Source organism: Vanessa tameamea, chromosome 26 (assembly GCF_037043105.1).
Source record: "Vanessa tameamea isolate UH-Manoa-2023 chromosome 26, ilVanTame1 primary haplotype, whole genome shotgun sequence".
NCBI classification, from domain to species: domain Eukaryota; kingdom Metazoa; phylum Arthropoda; class Insecta; order Lepidoptera; family Nymphalidae; genus Vanessa; species Vanessa tameamea.
In genome coordinates this window covers 4,347,365-4,373,086 of record NC_087334.1, presented here as the reverse complement: position 1 = coordinate 4,373,086, position 25,722 = coordinate 4,347,365, and the positions used below count along the sequence as shown (strand labels likewise).

Sequence of the window (25,722 nt, the reverse complement as noted above, 5' to 3'; positions counted from 1 at the left end):
AGTTTGTTTTATTGGTCTAATAATTAGCTTTTAGTATTTTTTATCATAACGTTGTGGCGTCTTTTCCACTCCATAGATTTCGATTTAGATTGAAAAAAATCAAATTCTCCAAATGATTCCGAAATGCTGCCAGGAGACAGGCGATGACGCGATGTTTCGATGTAAATTTAAAGGATGTCGGCGTTTTTCAAAGCGCGCTGTCTACGAATACACCCGACTCAGATATGGCAAAAATAATATAGTTTTGATTATAAGGTTATTATTATTGTTGGTGGTGGTGCAAATATTATTAAGGGAACTATAGGCCTGATATTTAGTTTTGTCGCTAAAAAGTCCCAAAAAAACAGATAAAAAAATTACACGAGTATTATGAATTGTGTATTATTTTGATGCTCTTCATTTTTTTTAACCTTTTATTGCTTCTTCGTGCAGCTGTAATTAACTATGTTTTTTATCGTCTTAACGTAACGATTTGTCCTACATTTACTTATAAGCTGAAATCTCATTTTATATATTTTAAATAGAGCCAGATACAACTTGAAAATTACCTTTGCAAAAAACTTATTTTAATATTATGTTACTGTACATAACCATGATTACAGATTTTTAATACTAATAGGTACGAAAATAAATAAACTTTGGTAGCAATAAAATATGTATAATAATAAAATTAATTATTGAACTCCCAGGAAAAGGATAACAATTTATTATAATATTAAGAATATGAAAGAAAAACTACTACCCCGTCAGGACCTATAGTTCTTTTCAAACCGGACAAACAACACAAAAACAGCGAGTTTAAAAGAGTCATTTTTTATAGATGTTTAAAATTTTCAATAATGTAATATTAATATTAAGTTTTATTAACATGCTATGCATCTTATCCCCAGAAACCGCTATATACGTACTTATTATGAAGTCATTAGTCCAAAAAAAAGATTACGTTATTATTTGCTTGGTAAGCAATTGAAACAACTGAAAATATTTCAGTCTCAAACTTTACTTAGTGGTAATTCTTTGTGCAAGTCCATATGTGTGGGTACCATCAAATCATCATTTATCCTACCGTTAATGCATTCACGATGTAAGGAATGTTTACATTTACGGCACCTATATCTATTGGCAGAAGTCCTATTTGGTTTCATTTGCCCGTCCTACCTGTGCCATAAAAATACATTTCTACTCTACACGGTCGAAGACGCAGTTATAAGCTAGTCAGCTAGTCATAAAAAAAAACAAGTTACCATATTTATATAATTCATTTATTTAAATTGTATAGTATTCACATTGTCGCTACGAGTTTCAAGACGTGAAACACCAGCTTTACATACAAAATGAGAACACAATGTTTCACAAATAAACTAAGTATAAAGAGAAATGCAGCATTCAACGAAAGCTATAATAGTAACTAGGGGTCCGCTATACATAACCTTGGGATATAGCAAATTATACTTATAATTAAACGTACTTGGCAGTTGAATGAGACTTGGTGAATGATTTAATACTGATCATTGCCAAGCAGATAGCTTATGAGGCTGTGAGGCGTCGATAGAATGATTTACTTTAGTGAACACCCTGTAGATAAAGGTGCTATAAGCTATTAGTATACACAAACCTGTATTCTCATACCACTTGTGCGTTACTTCACAAACACATTGCTTATAATACCGATAATTAATTTATTTAACAATAACCTCACAGCTTATTCAATGACATACAAACGCAATAATTATCATAAGCTATCACAATTTTAATTCCATGTCGACTTCCACGTTACATAATTAGTGTACAGTCAGCTACAAATATATATACTTCAAACAACCAATAAAATTAACTGTTTATAATATTTCAACTAAATTATCGATATGTCGATATCGATTGCCATTCTTTTAAAAAATAAACATGTCATTAGAAATGTCAATAAAATTATTCAAGTCACTGTTCGTACACAATGTTCAAAGAGAAAAAAATATACAACAAAATTCCACATTACTATGCAATTAATTTTTTATGCTGACTGTACTGTCACGTATATCATTGAACATGTGAAAAGATCGTTCGTGGATTGCCTCCCAGACGAAGCCATCGTAAAATAAGCTTTACAATAATTGACTAAATACCTTAAACCGCTATTCGGATAAAAAAAAATAATAAACTAATAACACCAAACGGCTGTGTTAGCTATGATATAAATCTATTGAGCATAATAAACGCAGGGCAGTCAACTTAATACAAGTAGCCAAAAACAAATGCTGTATCGAGTATAGTTTACATTCAATGAAATAAAATTCAAAGATTATTCAACTATTTAATTTAAAACAATTCTCTATACATATTCGATATTCTATTACCAAATCAAACGGTACGCGCAAAATCATCGAAATAAAAACAATTTATTTATTCTTTACAACTAAATAAAGTATTTATTATCCTCTTAGTCACTATTTGATTCCGTGAACGAATTTCATTTTATAACTAAAAAATATCATTATAAACCATGTTTACCACGAGTTGCGCAAAGACCGAACGGATTAACTCATAATGTGCATTTCATTGAAATTAATATAATTTATGTAATTACATACATAATGAATTATCTATAAACTATATGAAAAATAAAAATGCATTAGTCGATTATACAGATAATATAGGCCTTTGTAAAAATTACAAATATTCAGGAAGACAAAAAAACGAGACGTTCAACGAGTCGAAATTATTGCACTGAGATGTTCCGAGGGATGTTACGCTGCCAAATTAGATTGCACGTCGGTATCGATACATTCCGTAACGTTTAGCCGGCGCGTGCATAATGGGACGATATTAACAATAAAGGAACCATTTGTTTTATAATGAACCGAATTATTATGTACTTTAATGTTTTGCAATAAAGTTTATTTTTATGTAACAGCTGTGTGCGAATTTAAGCGCTTCTATCCACTGAATAAATCATTTCAACCCATCACATCCTTTATACTATTATCCACCAAATTAATCGCAGTTTCCTCAACTACATAAAAAAAGGCCTTGCGACTAACTAACCTTAAATCGTTTAAGAACTCCGAATATAAGGTCACCGACACTATATCACTTGAGAGATTAACTTATTAGAGACTTAAGTCAAATCGTAAAATTAAAATTAGAAAACGAAAAATCATAATTGTTGTAGAAAATCGTTTTTTAGTCACACACATAATAGCTTAAACTACGGCTTTCGAGAGAGAATTTTCAAAAAGAAATAATAAAATTATTGACGCTCCGTGGCTTCGACGAACTAAAACAAGCGCACAGATACGCGTGACATCAAACCAAATTCAGTTAAAATCTTGTGTTAAACGCGACAAGATTCTACGAACTTTCACAGCGCACGTTCAAACCGAAGCGTGACTGTGAGCGGCGAAAAAAAAAATTCAACTCTCGAAATTACAAGTCGTTTTTCGGTAAAATGTTCAAAGAGTTCCCTTAAACAGTGGTCGAGGTTTCCTAACACTAAACAAGACTTAGCAGGCACTAACATCGACACGATCGACTCACAAACGTCCTTACGTTACATGTATAATACATAGAAAACAGTAAAACACGTTACTCGCACAATTCCACTAGATGTCCGCATATAATATACGTTTTTGTAGTCTTTATTTATTTACTGAGATCAATTTTGCCTCTATGCACTAGATTCATTTGGACGCTCGCCGCCAAGCGAAATTGTTCTTTATTGCCCCGCTATTGCGTTATAAACGTCAAAATATTGATTAAACACTTAGGAACATGAGCCTTTATGAACGTAAATTACACGATTCTGTTCAAACGACACAGATTGGTCTATTCTTGCGCTGTGTCGATTGTAGAGAATCGAAATCTTTTATAATATAACTTTACTGTAGATTACACTTCCAATCATTCGATGTATAAGCTTATTGCATCATTACATATTCCGATAATAATTTACACTAAATGTTACGACGTTTAATATAAAATTTTAAATGCAATATTCGATCTTAAAGCTTAAGTAATAAAGTCTACGATATCTAAAACTTTTTCGAAGTCATAGGCGCTAGGCAGTGTAGGGTATATTTAATCTGTACAAAGCATTCGTCGACACTGAAAGACTAAGGACGCTTTATAAGGCAATAGCGGGTCTTATCGCCACACAACACACTATTGTTATCACTTTCGTCCGGCACCAGGCCCGTCACCACCAGATAAGCCACACCACCACAGACTGCATCGTGTTTCGCTTCTGTGTTCGTGCTATTTTAAGCATTTGAGACCGAAGACAGCGCCGTGTAAAAATGTTTCAGAACAGCAGACACGATTCTCCACAGAGTTGGTCCAATGTACGACACTATTTCGAATTGAGTTAGAGTCATCCTCGCTTGCGTCTATACTGGTACTTTCAACTGTGAATTGATCTTTACTCTCTCGAGGCTGACAGCAAATAACACTGTTTAGACTTCCCAGTCGGTGAGAGTTAGAAGTGGAAGGTTGGGGCGTGCCTCTAGAAGACAGACTGCTATCCCGTTGTAGTTTTCGAATATTGTCGGCTGATTTAATTGGTCTGTGCGTGCCAGATTGTACTTCAGCGCGTTGGTCGTGACAGGAGCATGCACTCAGATTCGAAAGACTCCAACAGGAAGAACGCCCGTCGTGCCTTCGGTACGGCTCAGCCGTTTCGGAGCTGATATCGCTAAGGTTGAGGCTGTACCTTCTATCGCTCTCGTCACTTCTTCTGCTATCGGACGACGACAAGTCGGACGTATTTGCACGGAGTTTAGCGAAACTACTCCTAACATTTACATATTCTGCGGTTTGCGCGTCTGCGGCGTGGTAGTCGTGGGACCGACCGAACTCGACACTGTCCCGGCGTCGGCCAGATCCGAAGCCGGAACCGAAGCGGGATCCGCCGGGTCGATAGGGCTCGCGGGGCTCGAGGCGCAGGCGGGCGGTGTGTCCGCAGCGGTAGGTGACCTCGCTCCAGCGGGGCCCGCGGTCACCGGCGCGGGGGGGCGCGGCGCGTCGGCGGGGGGGGCGATCAGACGAGGTGGTCGCGGTCGTCGAGCGAGGCGTCGGAGTCGCGGTCGGCGCGCAGCTCGCGCTCGAGGTCGAGGCTGCGTCGCTCGAGCTCGAGGCGCGCGCCGACGACGCCAGCTCGCCGAGGAGCCTCCAGGGATGAGACCTGCCCGAAGGAAATATTATTAAATACTACGATCTATTCTTGTTCACCTCTCGGTTAGCGTGCTTTATTGTAGACTGCATTTACATTTACTGTTCAGTTTGTATGTGGTCTAAAACAAATAAAAATTAAAAATGCGTAAAAAATAGTTACTCGCTCTGTTTCCGACTCACTAGTATTAGATTAGCCGTATAGCTCTGAATAGTTAAGGCATAAAGGAATGACTGTCTGTCAGAGAGGCTACAAGTGCGAGTGCTGTCTCACCTTGGCAAGGCGACGCACAGAGGGCGGGCGCTAGGAAGGCGCCGGGAGGTGCGGCAACTTGCCGGCCGTCCAGTAGCGCCCCCCCACGCCTCCCACCGATCCACTCATGCCGCTGCTGTCCTCGGATAGTGCGGCTTGTAATTTTGCTTCTAGGAAGTTAATATAATTATACTGAAACTAATGTTATACAACTGAACGACGTTACCTACTTTAAGTGTTACTGTACCTAACGTGTTCTGGCTTATAAATTTATATAAGTCGTAAATAAATCTAAAAATTAATCGATTCAAGGTTAATTTATCTGTTAATACTCTGACCAGTTGTGCTACAATAATATCAATTAAGAATGACAATAATTATCATCCATACGATTGAATCTTATGTCGATAATAGTACATATGGAATCATGCAATAACTTTGGCTTATCTGTCAATTATATATTATTAATATATTATACTGCCAAACAGTAATACTTAGTCTTGTTGTGTTCAGTTTGAAGGATGAGAGGCAGTGTACCGACGGACACAAGGGACACAATATCTTAGTTCCAAGGTCGGTGGTGCATTGGCAATGTAAGGATGTCTATGGGCCGTGGTGATCACTTCCATCCTATTAATTGACGACCTCCGTGGTCGATTAGTGTATACACCGGTTTTCATGAGTACACCACTCCGACGCCCCGGGTTGGATTCCCGGACGAGTCGATGTAGAAAAAGTTCATTAGTTTTCCATGTTGTCTTAGGTCTGAGTGTTTGTGGTACCGTCGTTACTTCTGATTTTCCATAACACAAGTGCTTTAGCTACTTACATTGGGATCAGAGTAATGTATGTGATGTATAATATTTATTTATTTATTATTAAATAAATAAAAAAATATTAATTTATAAAAAAAGTGATCGTAGGAGATCGGTACGAGGTACCGGCTATGGACAGCAATGAAGTGAACTCACTGGCGACTTGCGACGCGTTGAAGGTGACGGGCGTGCGCGCCAGCGGCGTGCGCAGCGAGCCCCCGCGCGCCCCGCACGCCGCGCCGCAGCCCGCCGCGCCCGTCTGCAACGCGCAACCGCCGTCAGCTACTTCAACCCAGATCTCGATATACTTTATACGAGTTGGCTTTTACATGCAATTTTGTATCGTCATACTACCCAACTTCATTAAACATGAAGCTACTCCATCGCTACCCACCCGCGCTCGTGTTCGTCTTATTTGTTTTGGGTCGAAGCATGGATCCAATTTAACGATTTAAGGGGCAAGAAAAGTGAAAAACATTTAACGATTATATTTATAACTATATAAATTTCTCTCCATACGTATCTGGGGGCACGGTAGTGCCCGCCAAGTTAATTTTTTACAACCCCGTTCCCTCCTTGGGAACTCTTTAGGTGGTGATTGGTTTCCGATCCATGGATGTGCCTTTGTTTAGAAATGACTAGATCGACTTTCGAAGCTGAGAATGCGTCGAAAAAAAATAGTAAGCAACAGTGGGCCACCAAGAACACGCACACAAGTAAGTATTCTACGATAGCTATACAACTCAACTATTCTACAGTACTAATGTATACTATAATAACTACAATACTTATAACCCATGTAGAGTATGTAGAGTATATACTCTCTGAGCAAAAGGAGTAGAGTTTTATAAACAACTTTGATATTAAATTGATATGATATCGGTAGTCGAAATATAAAATAATGTGAAATCTGTTATGGATTCGTGTTTTTTTAAGTGTGTGAGATTTAAGGCCTTATATTGTTTTAAATGATGGTATATGTATTTCAAAGGTCGCTAGAATGAATATTTTTTTCACAAAAGATATTATAATTAGACTACATTTAAATCATAATTAATAACTAATACCAAATAGATGCTCATACCGACTTTGCACGGGTGAAACATAAACTTAATCAAGCTGTTACTTTCCGGGACCTTTGCAACGTTTCCAACTTAAACCACGCACACACACACACATACAAAAATAATCATATAAATCTGACTGGACCTATTATGATGTCGTTTGTTGTGTCTAAGGAGTTTAATGACAATCACCCGTACAAAAGAATTATACATATATCTAAAGATAGAGATAGATTAATAAATACTTACTTTATACGATCTAAGATTACTTTATAAAATTAATTGAAATTATATCACATATTAATCTTAAATTTAATAAGAACCTTAAATATAATTAATTAACATGTATATAAATAAGAAAAATAATAATAATTTGCAAATTAACAATAATAAAATAAAATAACTTAAAAAAATAAATAATAATTGGTGATGCTTGTGGTTTTAATTTAATATTTTATATAAAAAAAACGCGAGAAAACAAATATGTAGCAACGTCGTAATTCATTTTATAAAACCGTATGTTTGAAATAAAAAAAAAGTATATTACGAAACGAATATGTATAACTTCTGAAGAAAAAAATACTATTCGTATATTTTTAAAGCATAATTCGTTATCAGCCCATTATCATCTGTTGGAGGACACAAAGCTCTCCTATGGCACGCCAATGAACCAGATGTTCGGCTTTTATTTTAAATTATTTGTTAGAAGGTCAGATGTTCGCTTAGGTTACGTTCTTAACTGTAACCTTGACAATGTATAGTTACATTTTCATGATGATTAGTTGAAACATAGTACATTCGAATTTATATAGTACTACTTGTCGCCCGCGTCTTCGCTCGTCAGATGTGTTATCAGTTGTTAGGAATAAAAAAGTAGCCCGGGTCCCTCCTTGGGGTTCAAGCTTGCTTCAAACCCAATTACATCAAATTCGGTTCAGTGCTTCGGACGTCAAAGCGTAACAGACAGACAGAGTTACTTTCAAATTTATAATTTTAGTAACTTACTTTAGTAACTAAAATATTATTTATTTAAAATTAAAGAAAAAAAAACGAGATGCGAAGAAAGCTTCATTCGACTAATTTTAAACAGAATCCAATTTCTGCCACTGTCAATAAATAAATTTTATGTATATATACATTACAAATTAATATAAATCAAAAAGTATATAATTAATATACTAGATACATATATTCTCCTTACAAGAAGCTTTTATCAAGCTGCGGGCCATTATAGACCCGACACTTAACTTTAAATATATTATGTATATATGTATTTCTAGTCGATAGTATATTTATATGCATCCGGCTTATGACTCGTTTGATTTGCAAGCCGGTGATAGTTTAACGTTTAATTAAATATTGTGAACACGTTTTAAAAGCGAATTATTTGTTGATTTGATACATCATTTTTCATCATTGCATTAAATACATAATTGTACAATCAAATCGCTAAAAGCATATAGGATATATAGGTAAATTTATAATCCAATCAACAAATCAATTCAGTAATTTATAATATGTAAAGTACATTTCTGTTAGATAAGCAAAAGTGGACTTACGGAAAGTCACTTATCGTACAAATTAGAATGCAACGCCCCTTGAGACAAATCGCACCCACAAACTACTCACACCGCGTTAAACTACCTATCGGAGTCTCTCGCAGCAGCCGCGCGACTACACCCTACGAGTACTCTATGACCACAAGCATCACGCGATAAGAAGCGAACTCAAACAAACCTATTTGTCATTGCACTTGGTCTGCGCGAGGCGCTTGACGTGGTGCGCGATACTAACGTTGGCGGGGGCGGGGGGCGCGGGCGCGGGCTCCTCGTCGTGCGGCGGCCGCGGCAGGCGCCGGCGCAGCCACGCGTGTCGCAGCGCCTGCACCGGCGTGAGGCGCTTCTCGGGCTCCCATTCTAGGCATCTGGAATTATGCATCGATTTCATATATAGTATCTATTATATAATATTTATATCATAAAACAAAAATAAACAATATTGTCTGTTAATAACTGCGACTCTCTTTCACGTATATGCCATTGAATTTAAAACTTATATTAGATATTCTAATTTGAAAATAAAAATATTACAATAGTACATTTCGAACGCTTTACATCAAAATCAAAATATACTTAATTCAAATAGGCTTTTACAGTTACTTTTGAATCGTTTAAAGTCATTTAAGAAATTGTATTAAGTGAAGTTACCACCGGTTCGGAATGCAGATTCCACCGAGAAAAACCGGTAAGAACCCATTAGTTACTCTTTTTCAATATTTAAAAATATAAAGCCACAATTATATACCTATGTATTTAAAACAATACTTTTAACTCTAGTATATAAACAATAATGCCAATATATAATAACAAGATAACGTTACGAAAGCAATATCAGTACATTGGCTATATATTACGATGTTGGAATAGTGAGATGTATTCAATAATAATAATAAAACACTAAGTGACACATATTCAGGTATATAAAGTAAGAGTCCTGATTTTCAAATTCGTGTCGTTTTCAGGACGAACCAACATTTACAAATCGAATAATACGATTCAACAATATATTAATGACAATTGATAGAGTATCATTCAACTCACCGTCTTATAAAGTCGATGAAGTATTTGTCCTGGCAGCCCTTGAGCGCCGTTACGAAGCTCTTAGAGCCTGGGAGACCTCGTGGCTTGCCTCTTCTCGACATACCTGAAAAATTTATAAAGCATTTTTAGTAAAAATCCAATACGACTCGTAAAACTATAAACTACAATAGTAAAATATCTCTGATATAATAAATTAAAAAAAAAATTAAAATAAAATAACATTGACGAGATTTACCCAATTTGGTTTATTAAATATTATTTTGGATCTGATAATATATAAATAGCTGGGTAACGGAATGTACTCTCCCTATACGCTGATTGGTCTAACCAATGTAACAGACTATATCCTCGCTTTGGAAAATATTATGAATACGGATCTAAGTTTTAAAAATATTTTCTTGATCTCAAACCGTCTGTTACCGTTCAAACGCAGCCTAATTGAAAACGATCGAAAGTACTAACATCTTAAAGAAATCGGACACCACCGAATTAAATCGATTAATCTTCAAAAAAACAAGCCCTCGAAGTAACCCAATAGTATTACATGTTGTGATTATTCAAAGCATTACGTATTCGTTGGCGCTTAACCAAATATAAATGACGTTTTAAATTCGGAGAATACACGGGCTGGATGCCATAAGTGTTACAAATGCTTTAAGAAAAAATGAATTTATTTAATCCCTTAAATCGCTATTAAACTATAGTAATCATTGTTTAAAAATCGAATCACATGCGCCAATTGAGTGGAGTGACGCAATCTGCTGTAGAGTTAAGAAAAAATAGACATGCCAGACTAGAATTATACAGAACAATCAACTGAGAATATCTTATAAATTAAATAAGTGCTTGTTATGATATCCTCAATAAAAACAGCGTAACAAGTCAAAAACCGGTACAATTGGATTTGTTCCAAATTGTGATCAATTACATGGTGTTTTCCGAGCTCGCCCACGTCGTGTCTGGTATTGAAGACATCAATATTGATAGAATTAGCGGAATTCCTTAAGACGCTATTAAACCGACCATCAAATTGTGATATAGTTACCAAATAACCTATCATAAAAAATATTTTAATTAACGATGCTAAAAAACTTGCAAGGTAAAAAGGTAACTACAGGCACGAGGGACGTAATATCTTAGTTCCCAAGGTTGGTGGCGGATTGGTGATGTAAGGAATGGTTAATATTTCTTACAACGCCATTGTCTATGGGCGGTGGTGACCACTTACCATCAGGTGGTCCATTTACTCGTCCGCCTACCGATATCCTAAAAAAAAATAAAAAATCAACTTCAGTTGTACATGTCTAACTCTTATTTATCCGTCTCAATTATTTTATCGTTCTTGGGTGTTACAAGAGAAATCTCTTTAAAAGACAAGCAACTTTATTTCACAATACTATATTGAAATTCATTACCTAATGTCCGGTTACTATATTCAAGAATGGTTCTGATTTATCCATTGTCTTGGACGCGTAATTGGACGTAACCACGCGTTATTAAATAAGTAACGTAAAAACTTATAAACGTAACAATATCTGAACCGTGCAATATATAAATGATTCAGTTTTCGAATAGATTCAAATTTACGGTAAACAAAAACATAAACAAAATTTGATGTATTCCTCGTGACGTTTTCACGTTTACAGAATATTATACGAATTGTTATCGAATCAAAGCCCCTTCGTAACATTGCAAAATTGATTATTGTACTCTCCATTACGTTACATGTTTTAGGGCGACTGTAGCACAAACAAGTCAGGGGGAGTAGGAAATGAAGTACCGACGAGACTTGCAACCCTTTCCGACATAAAAAAAACACGCTGTATAAATTTCTTTCCGTCTGATAAAAGTTGAGAATGAGTCACGAATTGGACAGACACAGCGTTTACAGTCACTGTTATTATTTACAATGACGATAGTTAGCAAAACATTTGGAATTTAAAGAAAACTCTTCAATTATTTCGTTGTGGGTTTGGTATTCGTGACTCATTTTATTTACCCGTTGCATCTTGAATTTTGTATACAAGCTGAAGAGTTTACAACGTGACAGTTCAGATATAAATAGACGTGATTAGACGTGATGAGGTGTTAATATTTCAAGTCTATGATTAAAAGTTGTAGAACCCGCTATCCCTGACGCATTCTAATAATATTTCAGTTTTAATGAAACGTAAGATCAAAGCTGATTTTCGTAACCGTATACGATAAATCATCGTGTACCATTTGGGCTATGTTATTTACTCTTTTATTTACAAATAACAAGTTAAGCTACGCGATCCAATTCGCCTGCTTAGGTCTCCACTACATTTACGGAAAAGATTCAAAGTTTATTCCACCGTATTACATACTTCAATGCGACGTGGTAGAAATTCTCGTACATATAACAGATATATACTTGAAACATTTAGGTTTTCTAAAAATGTTACTCGCAAATTAAGTATAATATGAAAATTCAATGGTGCTTGTCAAGGTTTGAACCCGTAGTCTTTGGAAAATATGGTAAGTGGTCACCGTCACACTGTGGCAGTAAGAGATTTTAAACATTCCTTAAATCTCCAGCCTTGGGAACTAAGATGGTATGTCTCTTGTGCCTGAAGTAACATCGGCTCACTCAACCTTCAAACCAAAACAATAATACAAAGCTGCTGTAGCTGCTTGGCGATAGAATAAATGATGAATGGGTGGTATGTACAAGACGGGCTTGTACAAAGACCTACCACAAAGTGAATCATCAATATCGGTTCAATAATTAATATTATTGCAATAGACTTTTTAATATTAAGGTAATTTCACAAATCGATGTGTATGATGTATGACAATGTGATGTATATCGAATAATTCCAACTTACCACCACTGAGGACTGTAGTTCCGTCGGCGAGCGTGGACGCCGTACAGTACCGCGGCAGTCCTTTGCTACTTATGAAGTTTTTCGAGCGTTTGCCCTGTTCTATGAGCCTCTGGGGAGGCATTCCGAGTAATTCTATGATGCACGCCATTTGATCAGCCTCATCCTCGCCGGGCAATAAGGGGAAACCTGGAAACATATACGAATTTTTAAATATATCATCAGGTATTATTACGACTGAAATTTTTGGATGTTAAAGTAACAGCTCGATAAAATTTGGCCTCTAAATACGAGGCAACTGATCTTTGGTGGTGACAAACGCAGAAAGATATTTATAATGTAAAAACGTGACGCTTACCTGAAAACTTGGGACTAAGATGTTACATCCATTAGGGTTGTAATTACTTTTGTTTTAAAAAAAGCATGATTTTTAATAGTAAATTTCACAGAACATATTTCGAAACATGCTGGATAATTTACAGTTAATGTAAGCATAAAAAATCATCTAGAGCTCAACGGCGATCAGGATTCAAATTTCTGACTCTTGGTTAATATAAGATAATAACCGCGTCATCTGGACTTTCGTGAAATGCATGTGTAAAAATTACTCTGTGTATTTGTACATAGTATATTTATTTGATTAAGTCGAAACTTCGATAGTTCGTAGAGTTGTTTATGACCGTATAACTCAGCGTAGAATAGTTGACAAAATTGGTAAAAAAAAATAATAATTAAAGAAGTATTACAAATAACTTAGTTTAATTCTGATACAACGCACCTGTGAGTAGTTCCGCCAATATACACCCAAGCGACCACATATCGATTGGCATGCCATACTTAGCGCCCATCATCACTTCGGGAGCGCGGTAGAACCTCGACTGTATGTATGTGTAAACACGCTGGTGCTCGTAGCATGAACTGCCGAAATCAATAACCTGAAAGAAGATAAACAGAAACATATCAATATGGATACAACGCACATTTTACAAATGCAAACATTTTAGATATTCATCAATATCTGAATTTGTTTGCAAAATTTAACAGGTAGCAAAGTGAGCGGAGTGTTTAACCAAAATTTATTATACAAATTGATTAGTTTGAAAGGTTTTAAAAAGATTGGGCTTACGTTAAAAAGGATTGCCTACCTAATCGACGGACAAAAATCTGCAATCGACTTAATACCAAGAATCGTCAATGATAATATGAGGATGCGGATTCCATCGCGACTTCTTACACTACCATATCATGTTACTAGTTAGGTTAAAAGACCGCTATTTCAAAATCAAATATAAGCCAAAAAAAAATAAAGAAGTTTGGATTTTATAATGATTAAAATGTCGAAAACAAAATCGCAAAAGCTTTCAACAAAACCAACATAAACATCAATGTTGAAAACAGTGTATAATTATAAAAGGAAACACAACTCGTTAACTTTGTGTAATCTAACTGTACATTTAACAAAGTCTATGTTGAAATGTTATGTTTGAATGCTTGCATTAAATATAGCGAAGTCTTTGTAAAACTTGGTGGTAGGGCTTCGTGCAAGCCTTCCTCGACATAGACGAGTAGCTCTATCTACCCAGATAGCACTTACTCGTCATATATTTTACCGTCAAAAAGTAGGACAATGTCTATGGATGGTGATCGCTTATTAATAGGTGACGCATTTTGCAGTCCGTCTATACTCTATTCCAACCATAAGGAGAAAAAACTAAATCAACAACATTTTACAGCAAATTGACGTGTTAGCACTGGTCGCTTGATTAACCTATGATATTCACTATTTACCCGTCCAAAAATGGCGTTTTGAACGTCGACGAAACTATTATCGGAATTATGGAAATAAAATTAAAGTGAAAATAAGTAGTTAAGTTCAATAGTGTTGTATTATAAATAAAGATATATTAATCATAAACTCTTAGTAGTACCAATATAGCTGAGTTATTAGCAAATCGCATGAAATACGTAAATCTAAGTTTTGTTTGTATATTCCTACTTCGATTGGAATAGCTATATCTTTTTTATATAGTAAACAAGACCCATTTTGACGTAGAAAACAATCGCTTCTAAAGTAAATCTAAATGCATTTCGATACAATCCATTACGGAGAAAAATATACGATAATAGTCCATTCCGAAGAAAACTTTCGGACGATGTTTGAATATGCAATGCGCGATAGTTTTCGGATCGTTATATTTTCGTTGGCTTTTATTTCTTCGATATTATTTACATTGATGTTACACGATTTAGAAACTTTTTGTTTTCAATTAAACTTGTTTTGTTGCGATTTTGAAAGACTAACTTACGTATTTATTGTAACCAGAAATACTGAAACGATAGAAAGCGCGTTCGCCAAAACTTAGTTGCAATTATAATAAACAATGAATTTATTTCATTGGATTCAAATAAAACGATTTTTTATACGTATGATGTTATAATTATATTATCGTATCTAGTTGCTACAATATAACTTATATTATAAATGGAAAAGTATTTGTTACGTTCTAACGTCTAAACTATATTCAATCAATATTTTGCATACACGTCGTCAGAGTATATACCTACAGAAAAGTTAAAGTTACTTTACCCCCCCCCCCCAACTAGTACTTATATAAAAGTGAAATATCACTACCTGTTTAATAACGAAATCTCATTAACTATAACACCTACCTTGAAAGGTAGGTTTCTTATAGGACGTAGACATCCGTTATGAACGGATTATACGAAACTCCACCACTAAGGGGGTAAAATGGGATTTGTAAAGCAAAGCCGCAGGTTCAGCTAGTCAATCATAATACCATCAAATCCTCGAAGCATTCAGATTTCTGTTACGGCAACAATGGTAAACCAATTACCAGGTCTTGGAATCAGTTAAGCATAACAGTTTCCGATTATACGGCAACAACGAAATTTGCGCGTGCGCGTATTGACGCACGGCGGCACGAGGCGTTTATTATAGCCTATTGTGCTTGCTTGTTAATCTTAAAAGGTATTGCTCTTGGTACTATAGTTAGCCATAATTTATGGCTGTGGATGTCATACGAATAGATTCATAGTTATAACATCATACTTATACTACTCAGGGCAAAGCTATTTAAGGAGTCACCTTGGACTATGAAACTTCTTTTAATCTTGTATATAAATAATTAATATAATTTCCTTTAATGTAGTAAGTAAAATACGGTCTGTTAGAGTCCCACGGCTGGCCTGTCCCCCTGTCCAAGAAACTTATTTCACTGTTTAAATTCGGTTTGGTGAATAAACTTATACCAGAATTTCAGTGCAATTATGCAGGTTTCCTAACGATATAGTCCTTCGCCATAGATCACAAGATAAATTATAAACATAAAATAAACACATGAATTCAGTGGTACTTGTCTGAATTTGAACCCGCAATCATCGATTAAGGTCATTGCGTTCTGACCACTGGGCCATCTTGACTCTCTTTAATGTGATACATACATAAACTTTTTTTTTTCGTATTAGAAGAAAACATAATTTATATCTTGGAATTGCGCCAAATTTGAAAACAATACATGAACCTTGTACGTATAGTTCCGGTGAATGGAAATGATAAACGTAAATAAGACTCCAATAGAACAAATCACTCGTCAAATTAACGTCGACACAGGAATAGCGATAACAAACTATATCACGGCTCCCAATGCCAAGATTTCAAGATAAACACACGAGTTATTGTGAATATATCTTTCGTGAGTAAAAAATCTGTAAATCATAATAAATTCTTTTGATGGTATAGATAGGGGGACGCGCAGATGGGCCACGTGGTGGTAAGTGGTCACAAGAAATATTAATCATTCGTTACCCATGCGGCCGTACTCGAAGTCCTACCACCAAGTAACAACATCCACGGCTCTGCCCCTTGGATCCGAGCTTGATGTCGTACAGTCAATAATAACCTTGTTCCAATAATGGACTACTATTGATTTTTTTTATATGCATGTATATATGAATGATTTTTTAATTACGAATGTTTTTAGACAGACAAGGAGGTTCAAACAAAACAATCATTTTTTTTTAGCTTTATAATTAGTAATACAGATGATGATGTCATCCTGATGGCCATGTCGGCCAATCTCAAAGGTGACCAGCCAACTACGCAAAACATATGTATCACAGTGCACAAGTGTGTGCACAAACACAGGTGCACTCACTTATCCATCTCGCTCATAATCCGATAGGACGGCAAATCCGACTTGACTAGGACTTGAGGTACGTCAGTGTATACACTTCCGACTTTCAGACTCCAGGCTGTTACTGAGTATAAAAAAACCAATAACTTTTTATCGGCTCAACCTGGGGTTTGATCCCAGGACATCGGGATCTGCGGCCTTATATTTAGCCACTATACAAACGAAGCAGTATGGATTTAAGACCTCATTTTTATTCAACATCTTTGGGGACAATAAAGTACTCAAATAAGTAGCAACGATAAGAAAAATCAATTCATGTAACAAGTGATCGACGTCTGAAATTTAGGGCATAAATTCTAGAATTCTAGAACGGAACTAAACTAGAAACTTACTGAACCGTGAAAACAACCAAAATTTGGATACGAGTCAACGAACTGTGACATATAATTATTCGAACCCAGGAACGATTGCAAGTTCCTTAGAAAATTGTTAGCGACATTAATATATAAATACGTTCCGAATTCGAGTTTTCTGAGAAGCGCCAGGTCTGGCACGGGGCCAAGGGTGGTCGTAGACAATACACGTACGACGTGTTATTAATGTTTTTTATAAACTTAGAAAAATAAAGCGTTATTACTTGGTGATGGGCTTTGTGCAAGCTCGTCCAAGTATGTACCACCCACACTCCACCACTCACCATAAATTCTTTCACCGAGTAGCTATACCTAGTATTGTCGTGTTATGATTGGAAGGGTGATGAGCCAGTGTAACAAGCACAAGGGACATAACATCCTAGCTTCCAAGGTCATCGTGAGCTAAAGCATGCTTATGTACTAAATATTTCAGACATTCTAGAACATGAAAAAACGAATATATTTTCAACGAAGTGAATAAATAAAATAAAAATGATTAATTGACCACTTACGTTTACCGACAAAACTTTTATAGCGTAATTCTAAAGACGAACTCGTATGTTAATAAAAAAAAAAAACATTTTTCGAAGATACATTATTCTTAAAACCTTACTTTTGGATATTCGCCCTATAATATAATCCAACATTAAATTAGAAGTAAAAGCCAAGCTTACACATTTCCAAGAAAACATATTTTAAACGTATCTGGACTTGAATATGTATCTTATTAACGAATTTGTTTTATCAAACAAGGAAAAATCGTATCAGTGTATTACATATGAAGCGGCCATTTTTTTATGAATCAGGTACCAGGAAAGACGCGCCCGTGTGTTCTGTTAAACTTGGCAAGGTGTGTAAAAAGTTATGAGAATGATTGACGTCTCGCTTCTTAGAACTTATAGACCGAGTATATTTCGACAGATCTATTGTGCCAGCGTATAAAAAAAACTTAAGGTAATGAGGCAATTTCCAAATACAAATTACCAAGTGTATTAGGTATTGGTCGCCCATGTATTGAACATGTGACGCGAGATGACGTACCGGATAGAACTCATGGCAATTGATGGTCGCGAGTTGAAATTCTAGCGAGCATTATTTATTTTTTCAAGTTACTATTTATTTTGTTAAATGACGATTCAAAAGTGCTTGTAAAAACCTACTTGAATAAAGTGTATTTTGAAAGGAAAATATCAGAAAATGAGGTTTTGTTATGTTATCCAATAATGGACACTTAGGGAACGTCACGATAATTTAATTTAATTTATATATCAAGTCAAATCGTATAAATACTTTGAACAATCATTTCATTTCTAAATTGAACGTATAACTAAAACATGTTGATCAAAATCAAAATATACTTTATTCAAGTAGGCTTTTACAAGCACTTTTTAATCGTCATTTAAAAAACTATTTAAAGTAAAGCTACCACCGGTTCGGAATGCTGATTCAACCGAGAAGAACCGGCAAGAAACTCAGTAGTTACTCTTTTTCAACGTCTAAAAATACAGTCATGTTAGTTAAATACAATTATATACGTATGTTATGTCTCCTGCCTGGAAGTCAACAAGCATTAACTGATTGTACTGAACCGACAATAAACTGGGTAGTTACGCCTTTTTACTAATTATATTATTTGTAATGAAATTTAAACAATTTTGACATAAAAATAACGAAAACGACCTCAATGTGGCTTTATCTTCATAATTTTGAAGACAAAAAAATTATAAAATTTAACTGTCGACAGGATTACGCTTGACCACAATTATACTTGTCCAATTACTGATGCAGTCTAACGACCGTTTTCGATAACCTATCTAAGATTACGAATAAATCCTTATCTTCGCATCGTGTAGTATCCAATTCATGGAATCGTAGTGCCAGAAGTATGCGATGAAGGGTCGATATACCATGATTTTTGAAAAAAGATCGTCCCGACGACGGATGTATAGTTTCGATAGAAAATGCCACGTCGATAGGTTTATTGAAAAGAAATTAACGGCAAAAGAACAGATTGAGCTATCTCTAGTTACTATAACTAGGAATAGATAGGTCATTGAAAATGGCCGTGTAGACAAAACGTAATAAAATCAATATGTTATAGATTTACGTTCAGGAAAACTATTTTAAAAGCTATTTCTATTTCGTGAAAACTGTGAAATAAATCAATTTAAATTTTGGAACACATCACACAAAATAATGAAAAACGAGTCCATAAATTTTATCCTAATTAGGTTTTCATCTGAATACGAAAATCCCTTTCATTATGCGTTAAAGAAATTTCTAGACATCCTAAACATAATCTTAGAACATATGCAATATATTTTATCGGTATGATCATATTTAATAATACGTACTTCTTAAGTACTTACTTACCAGTAAAATCATTATTAAGAGCGATCATTCATATAGGATAAGATCTTAGTTAATCTACTAGCTTTACGATCATGACGTCGTATGAGTAGACTAGTAGATATATAACCTATTTAATATGTATTTCATAAATTATCTTATAATATATATTTTAAAACGCAATATTCGCCTTCGCTTTGATCTTTCGATCAAGTATACATTTCGATATGTAGTAAAAACTGAATTAGGCACCTTTTGTTTTTTAATTACGTTCGTGCTTCGTACGGGTGAGATTTATTAGTAAAGAAAAAGAATATCTAGAACATCATTTAGAATTGGTCACGTCTACTAGAGTTGTACTGTTTTACGAGGTTTTTATTTTCGACTTGTTATATAAAACTATGATAGCTCGGTTAATATATAATTTAATATATCATGCATACTATAGCAATAATGAATAATGTTGTGTTATAATATGGAAAATAAATATAAATGGATCAGTAATTCCGAAGAGTAACGCCTACATACAAACTAACAAATTCTACCTCTTTATAATATCCGTATAGATAATCATAATATCTAGATAATTTTATATTACACAGCTACATTACATTTTAACGATTAATTAAACAATTTCTCCCTCTCATCATCTTATCAATACTTAATTATATACTCGTAATTAGGGTAATTAAAATTAAAACAAGCCTTAAAAGCCTGTTTATATATATATGTATAAATATATAATCCCATAAATATTCGACATATCGGCAAAGATATCTCTTAAGGAGAAGATTGGGAACTCGAATACGTTGCTGCAATGTTTGTTTGTGTATACAGATATGTCAGAATTACAAATGACTCTGGTTTCATCACGACTACAATATGAATTATAAACACAAATTAAACACTTAAAAATACAGATTTGCTCGACATAACTTGAATTCTTAATCCTCGACAAAAATGCACGCTCTATCGTAATATGGTCCATATCAGTACTCATGTGTGTGTAAGTTTAATTCAAAGAAAATCAATCTCTTGAATTGTATTAAAGAGAAGTAAATTTTTCCTTGATGATTCCTTGACATATTTTTATCATCCACTGAACGCTATGCGATGTTCATGCTAGTGGAAATAATGTTATATCTCACATGCTGTAATAATGAACTTTATATATGGACTGTCGAGGAAGAACTTACAAGTAATAGAGACTTGAAATCGAAGTTAGCCAAGTGAATGAATATGGATTCTACTTAGAAGAAAAATCAATAACATTTATGATCAATACAATTTTCTATAATTACTAGCTGAACCTGCGGCTTTACCTGCGCAAATTTATAAAATAGTACTATCACCTCGCATTTTACCCCTTGATGGTTAAATTAAATAAAGTAGCCTATGTCCTATTTAAACTATCTCTATAGCAAATTTAATCTAAATAAGTTCAGCGGCTTAAGTGAAGAGGTAGTTTCGCATTTGTAATCATCATCATTACATAGTATAAAACAAAGTCGCTTACCGCTGTCTGTCCCTATGTATGCTTAGATCTTTAAAATTACACAACGGATTTTTATTCGTTATTTTAATAGATAGATAGATTCATGGGGAAAGTTTATATGTATAATACATGCACAATATAGTAAAGAAACAATGATAATTTTCGAGGTTTCTGAAGTCATGTCGTAAATAAACACATTTTTTTGCGCTTAGTTTAATGACTGAAAAACTGTAAAGTTTGTAAGACATTCTGGAGTATATTTAGAATCAGCATTGCACCCGTGCGAAGCCGGGGCGGGTCGCTAGTATTAGTATAGATTTACAATCAAAGCAATTTTTCTTTTTAATAGCTATTGATTTTATCAAGCATAATGCAGTGGAACACGATCTTGTAATAACGTAAAAATATGTGTTTTGCGTAGGCGCGTAATACACATTAAAGTTTTTCGAAACACCTTTCGTGATATTCCGCTCGGAATTCGGAGCGAATTTAATAAATTGCTAACGGTTTCATTTTGCGAATTTATAATCCATGACATTTTAATGTTAAATAAGACATGACATTAATACATTTCTTAAAAATAAAAATTTTGTGTTTACTTTTATATTTACGCGTTTAATTAAACAAAATCATATCCCGTTAAAAGTCCCACGGGTGGGCTAACGCCACTTCTTTTGGAGGAGAAGGTTTGGAGCTTAATTCATGATGTAATTTCAATGTGCATTGGTGAATACCGGTGGCAGAATTTAATCCAACATCCATATCCTCACGATGTTTTTATTTATCTTCAAAAGCAGCTCCTTGTTTGAATATTCTTATACAGTAAATAAATATAAAACAATATTATGTATATATGTATATCAGCTTAGTATGCAAGTATACATAACGCATATCAATAGAGGAAAGATTTACAAATGTAAGTACGGTCAGAAAAAAAGTAATCACTAAATTAAATTGAATGTATATTTATAGTGAACATAAATAAGGTTATGGAAGAAAATAAAAGAAGTTAATTATAACTTTTTGTTCGTCTACCAGATCAAATGTTTTTCTTCAGAGTATTTTATTAATTCATCTTTCGTCACTCCGCAAAACTTAACCCCTTTCAGGAAAAATCATTTAACGGTGACGATAGCAATTAACGTACATACTTGAAATGAAAATTAAAAAGTAATTAAGACATGTTCGTCGAATTTTTAAACGTAAAGTGTACAACAGAGTTGCAAGCCCGTCTGGGTAGATACCACCCACTAATAACATATTCTACCCCTACACAACAATACATAATATTGTTGTGTTTCGGTTTCCGGGCAAGTGAGTGTAACAGATTCAAGGTTCCCCTACAAGTGTCATAGTTCCTAAGGATGGTGGTACATTGGCTTAAATAAATAATTCTTACGCTACCAATATTAATATTACCAATGTTTGCTAGTTTGTTCATTTAAAATTAAAAAAAAATATTCTATCTTCTATTCAGACACAAAGAGGCAATCTCTTCTCTTGAAAATTATAATAGTGTTTAAAGAGAAGAAATTATTTCGTCAATGTCACGTAGACTGGAGAATACACGACGGATATTGATCAGTACATCGGGATACCAAATTACATTATAATTCATGGAATAATTAACAATTACTTTGATTGGCAATACTTTAACCAATCAAGACACCTTATTCAGGTTTTCGAAAATCGAATAATGAATTCGGATCTTAATTAATTATCACCAGCAGATCAATGTTTCAGATTGAATTTGTTGTCCGTTATATGTAAAACGGAGATTGTATTTGATTAATCTATTCATAGAAAAATACTGTTGATATACCAAAAAAAAACTGAATAAAATTGCAATATTTTTATATTAAAGGAAAAGAACTATATTTACCCATACCAATATGAGAAACCAGTCAGATATTATCATTTTTTTCTTTAAACACCGGCTCTTAAGAATTCCTCATAAGTATCTTAATGTAAAGGCGCGTTGCTAATGTTTACGAAGTTTTTTAGTTAATTTATCCATCCGCAGTTCCGTCGGTGCTTGTTAACAATTAATAATATTATAAAGTGAATTTAGGTATTATTTTTAACAGCGAAATTTATTATTCGTTCAACTCGATTGTTATGCTAATCTGAATATGAATTAATTAACTCCACGATAAACGCAACCTAACGACGAAAAGACTTTAGTTATTATTATGGAAATTTGATCGCCACGTACAATATTTCAGGATTTTTTAATTGTAAAAAATTTACTGAATCATTGTGAATAATTTATTTTTATCTTACCCTTTTAGGATCAAGACTGCGGTGATTAATATACATAAAAGTATAATAGAGTACATCCTTAAGTTATATATACATATATGTTCCAAAGTATTCCAAGGAAGAACATAGGCTACTTTTTATGCATTAATTATTCATACTTTCAACCAACCCCAAAAACGCAAGCAAAGCCGCGGACTACAACCAGTTACTATAGATAATGTTATATCTAATTGTGAAAAATTATGCTGTTTGACGGATTCTAATAAAGTTTGATAAAGTAGTCGATTATGTGTCATCAAATTAAGTATGGTTTTAATGAATTGCCTAACGACCCAGACGCATTAGAACTATAATAATATATATTTGCAGCCGAACTTTTGAAACACTTCTTTACTTTGAAGAAATTCATAAATTATGTCTCAAATAGAACGTGTTAAAAAATATGTGCTGTAGGAACAATCTGTATCAACCAAGCCGGATAAACTCTTGTTAATTGACAGCGCCGTGTTTATCTTAACTCTGTCGTCACGTCACAGCTGTTTTGTGATTAAACAAAACAAACGATAGACAATGTCGTTTATTTTCCACACCGCTGTCTTTCCACGGATTCCCGGCGCTAATTCGTCCGTCGCGATCTTATTTACACTTAGAACCAGGTCACGAAAGTCAAAACCGAAGCGGCAAACACTATGTAACCTTCAATGAAAAACGATCGCGAAAAAACACTCAGCTCGTACACTCGAATAACACTTCATACACTGAGATACACTTAGACAATAGTGTCTGATTTTGTTTAAAGGTAACGTAAATTGTTATACGTAATATTGTGTCAGTAATCTCAGGACAGATGTGGGCTGCGACCCCGTTACGAAGCTGTAACGATACGGTTTGTAATTAAGACGGCATGAGATCCGTGTCATTAGATTTAAGAATAATACATACAAAATGATACATTTTCGAACGTCTGAATAACACTTGATATTCCAAGAATGTTTTGAGGATCATGTTTTTTTTTTAAACGTAGTGAAAAATTCGTTCCGTTCGACCCGGTTTTAATTACTACGAAAGGGCGATTAGTCTTCTCATCCGAATATAATTTTTTTCGAAAAATATGTATTAATAATTTTTTTTTTTTCGAAATTCCAAGAGATTTAGAATGACATATTATGTTTAGTAATATAACGCAGTTATGAGTTGCTTTTTAAATAGTAGCAAAAGTGATTATTTACGTTCGTCGTAATTCTGTAATTTTCAATAATCTACCCGCATTCCGTTTAAAGTACATATTTAGTAGAGTATTTAATATAACTTGACACATCAATGATCGTCGACGACGAAGGTGCACGATAAAACTCAAATGAGTTTATCGTTACGTATAAAAATTGTACTCTTTTATTTGTTTGAATTAAATTAAATAATCAAAAAGTATATTTTCGGCTCAACTGTGTAATAACATAACGATCTATAACTTATCATAGTTTTAAATACTTTTCAAACAACATGTATATTACTATTAAAACGTACTTTAAAATGTTTCAATGACAGTTAATCTCGTATTATAATGCAAACGAACTAATTAGTGACTGTTAAATTTATTCGAAAATATATTCGTTTTACTGAAGGATAGTAGAATTGAATTGACGTTTAAAATTAATTTAATAAAATCAGGACTTATCTCTCGTATATCCTTTACATCTAGCCTTTTGTAGTACTTATAGCATTCCAATGAAATCTTCTTAATATAATATAAATAGCAAAAATTGTTTTTCATCAAATCAACGTAAACACCGGTTTGCCAATAATATTTACGCTACAAATAAACTTAATTAATAATTATAAACATCATTCCATAATATTTGTATTGAAAACGATAAGGCGCACGTGCGCAACGAGATTGTCGCAAAAGTCAATGATTCATGACATGGTCGACTCACTTGTGTTAAGTATACACAGACTTATACCTAACACAAACTTAGCCACTATAACATAACATATAGAAAACTTACTTCACATTAAGATTATAAGATTTTTATATATAGATATTTTGATATAGATAGACAATTATAAATACCAGTACCAATAAAAAAAAAACACAATATGGAATCTATTTCCGGTTTAGATCAACTTAATGTTTTTATAGCGTGACGAAAAGACACCAACAGTACCTACTATACTGAAAATGTCAAGAAGCACAGCTTTAAATGGTAACATTAATTTGTTACTTCTACTCAAGACAGTAACAGATTGTAAATATAATACTGAACAGACTATCTTTAAGCGAGGGTTAGGATCATATTCCGCTTAACTCAGG

General features: G+C 34.2%; 1 protein-coding gene across 1 annotated transcript in view; it reads right to left on the bottom strand.

The window, feature by feature from the left end:
* Nucleotides 1–1,244: 1,244 nt before the first annotated feature.
* Nucleotides 1,245–25,722, bottom strand: part of LOC113393351 (dual specificity tyrosine-phosphorylation-regulated kinase 2) — a 158,953-nt gene continuing 134,475 nt past the window's right edge. The window contains exons 2-8 of the mRNA XM_064219125.1: nt 13,517–13,673; nt 12,742–12,927; nt 9,893–9,995; nt 9,030–9,216; nt 6,385–6,487; nt 5,435–5,583; nt 1,245–5,173 (exon numbers count right to left, since the gene is read on the bottom strand). Coding sequence (XP_064075195.1) covers nt 9,030–9,216; nt 9,893–9,995; nt 12,742–12,927; nt 13,517–13,673 — 633 coding nt within the window. The 3' untranslated portion in view covers nt 1,245–5,173; nt 5,435–5,583; nt 6,385–6,487. The remainder of the gene's footprint in view (nt 5,174–5,434; nt 5,584–6,384; nt 6,488–9,029; nt 9,217–9,892; nt 9,996–12,741; nt 12,928–13,516; nt 13,674–25,722) is intronic.